Source organism: Galeopterus variegatus, unplaced genomic scaffold (genome assembly GCF_000696425.1).
Source record: "Galeopterus variegatus unplaced genomic scaffold, G_variegatus-3.0.2 Scaffold733, whole genome shotgun sequence".
Classification (NCBI taxonomy): Eukaryota; Metazoa; Chordata; class Mammalia; order Dermoptera; family Cynocephalidae; genus Galeopterus; species Galeopterus variegatus.
In genome coordinates, this window is record NW_007726844.1 from 518,485 (window position 1) to 520,615 (window position 2,131).

Sequence of the window (2,131 nt, forward strand, 5' to 3'; positions counted from 1 at the left end):
GGAAAAAAAAAAAAAAAAAAAAAAAAAAAAAAAAAAAGAAAATTCAAATTCTAAAGCTCTATATCATACCCAAAAGTATAACCTTTCTGCTAATATTTAATAATTATTTTCTCAGGTAAATATATGTAAAATAATCCCTATTATATCTATATCTAGATCCAAATTTTCAGAAATTATTAATGTAATTAGTAATAGAATTGTGCTTGTTTTTTAGATTTCTTCCTATATGTTATTCATAGATAGTACCTATATAATAAAACTATTTGCAGTATGTCATTAAATCTCAATCATTAGGGAGATACATATGGACACACTCACAAATTCCTTTGGGGTCAAGCCTGATACCACCATGGATATCCTTTTGTTGATCCCTTCTGTTGAAGATGTCAATTCTGGCTTCTCCCTGCTTACATTTTCTTCGCTCACATCATACCCAGCCATATTGGTAGTATGAGGAGCTGCTGGACTGTTGGCAGACTCTGCAACTTGAGCTTGGGGTAATTTCAACGCAGAGTTTGAAGGTGGCATGCTGCAAATGTGAGCTGACCCTGGGGCTTGGTCTGCTGGGGGATCAGATTCAGGGTCATCAGAGAAGAGGCTGATTCCAGATTCCAGGTAAGGGGTTCCTTCTGAAAGAAATGGGAGAAGAAATTTAATCTACATGACAATGAATCTTGAATTACAATGTTCCAGCCTCTGCTCAGAATTAAAAAGACCAAAGAAGTTAGGTTAAGAGATAAATGGGTACACGGATAAACTTGGTGAAAGTGCAAAGTGGTTTCAACTTTTCTGAAGGACAATATGGCATTATGCAGCAAAAGCCATAGCATGTATTTACACTTTCAGTCAACAATTCTAGTTTTAGAAATGTATCCTAAGAAAATAAAAGATGTAAGCAAAGGTTTAGTCATAGTGATATTCACTAGAACATTGTTTATAATAGTATAATTTTAGAAACAACCTATATGTCCCATAATAGAAGATTAAATAAATTGTGATACATTTATCCCAATGGAGTACTGTTCACCTATTATAGTTTGAATATAAACACTGATATATAATAAAAAGAAATGTTTCTAATACATTAAAGAAGATGGCTAAGAAATATTATTTATTGTGACTATATTTTAAAAATAAAAGTTTAAATAAAATGATAAAGAAACATAGCAATATTTTATTGTTAACTGACAAGAATATAGGTAATTTAAAATATTCCTCTTTTTTATTTTTTATATTGTCCAGTTTTGGGGCAATGAACATATGATACTTTTGTAAGACAGGAAAAAAAGGTTGAAAACTATGGCAAATAACTATTTTTTTGTTTGTTTATTGATGACATCATTACCTTTTCCACTTAATAAAACAACAGATATCCTTAGCAAATTAAAAAGAGCAGAGGCACCATTCCTGAAACATTTCAGAAAATGTCACTGTATCAGGAATTAAGTGCAGCTAAGTAGAATGTATGAGATTCATAAAATGACCCTTATGAACATGGCCAAATACCACATTTGATGCCAAACAGTACCTTTCATGATGTGTTTTTGAAGATTAATTATAAACTTTCTTTACTGATTAAAACTTTGATTTACAAGTCATAAAACAAACTACTCATTAAAAGTGATTTATAAGGCATAAAATATATAGTCATTTATATTCATAAAAGAAGAGCTTGCTCTGGGATTTGGCTCATTTTTCAATAAAAGAGGGTCCTAAAACTTTATTTTAGGGACTTCGAACCTCTAACAGTTGACTTAAAATACTTAGAGTGCACCAAGACTCTCCCATCCTCAAAAACATTAGTTAAACCAATATGGACAGGTTAACGGCTGTAATAGCTTTCAAGTAAACTTGGATTAACACTTTATTTATTTATTTATTTTTTAAAGATGACCGGTAAGGGGATCTTAACCATTGACTTGGTGTTGTCAGCACCACGCTCACCCAGTGAGCCAACCGGCCATCCCTATATGGGATCCGAACCCGTGGCCTTGGTGTTATCAGCACCACACTCTCCCGAGTGAGCCACGGACTGGCCCAACACTTTATTTTTTTAAAGTGGGCTCAAGTATAACAGAAGCATCCATACAGACTAGTACATCTGAAAGTTGATTAACTAGAATATCTTTAG

The 2,131-nt window shown here is 32.7% G+C and overlaps 1 protein-coding gene across 1 annotated transcript in view; it reads right to left on the bottom strand.

Moving 5' to 3' along the window:
* The window catches only part of BRCA1 (breast cancer 1, early onset), a 44,542-nt gene that overhangs the window by 17,275 nt on the left and 25,136 nt on the right, over positions 1-2,131 (bottom strand). Inside the window, exon 11 of the mRNA XM_008571921.1 lies at positions 319-629. Coding sequence (XP_008570143.1) covers positions 319-629 — 311 coding nt within the window. The remainder of the gene's footprint in view (positions 1-318; positions 630-2,131) is intronic.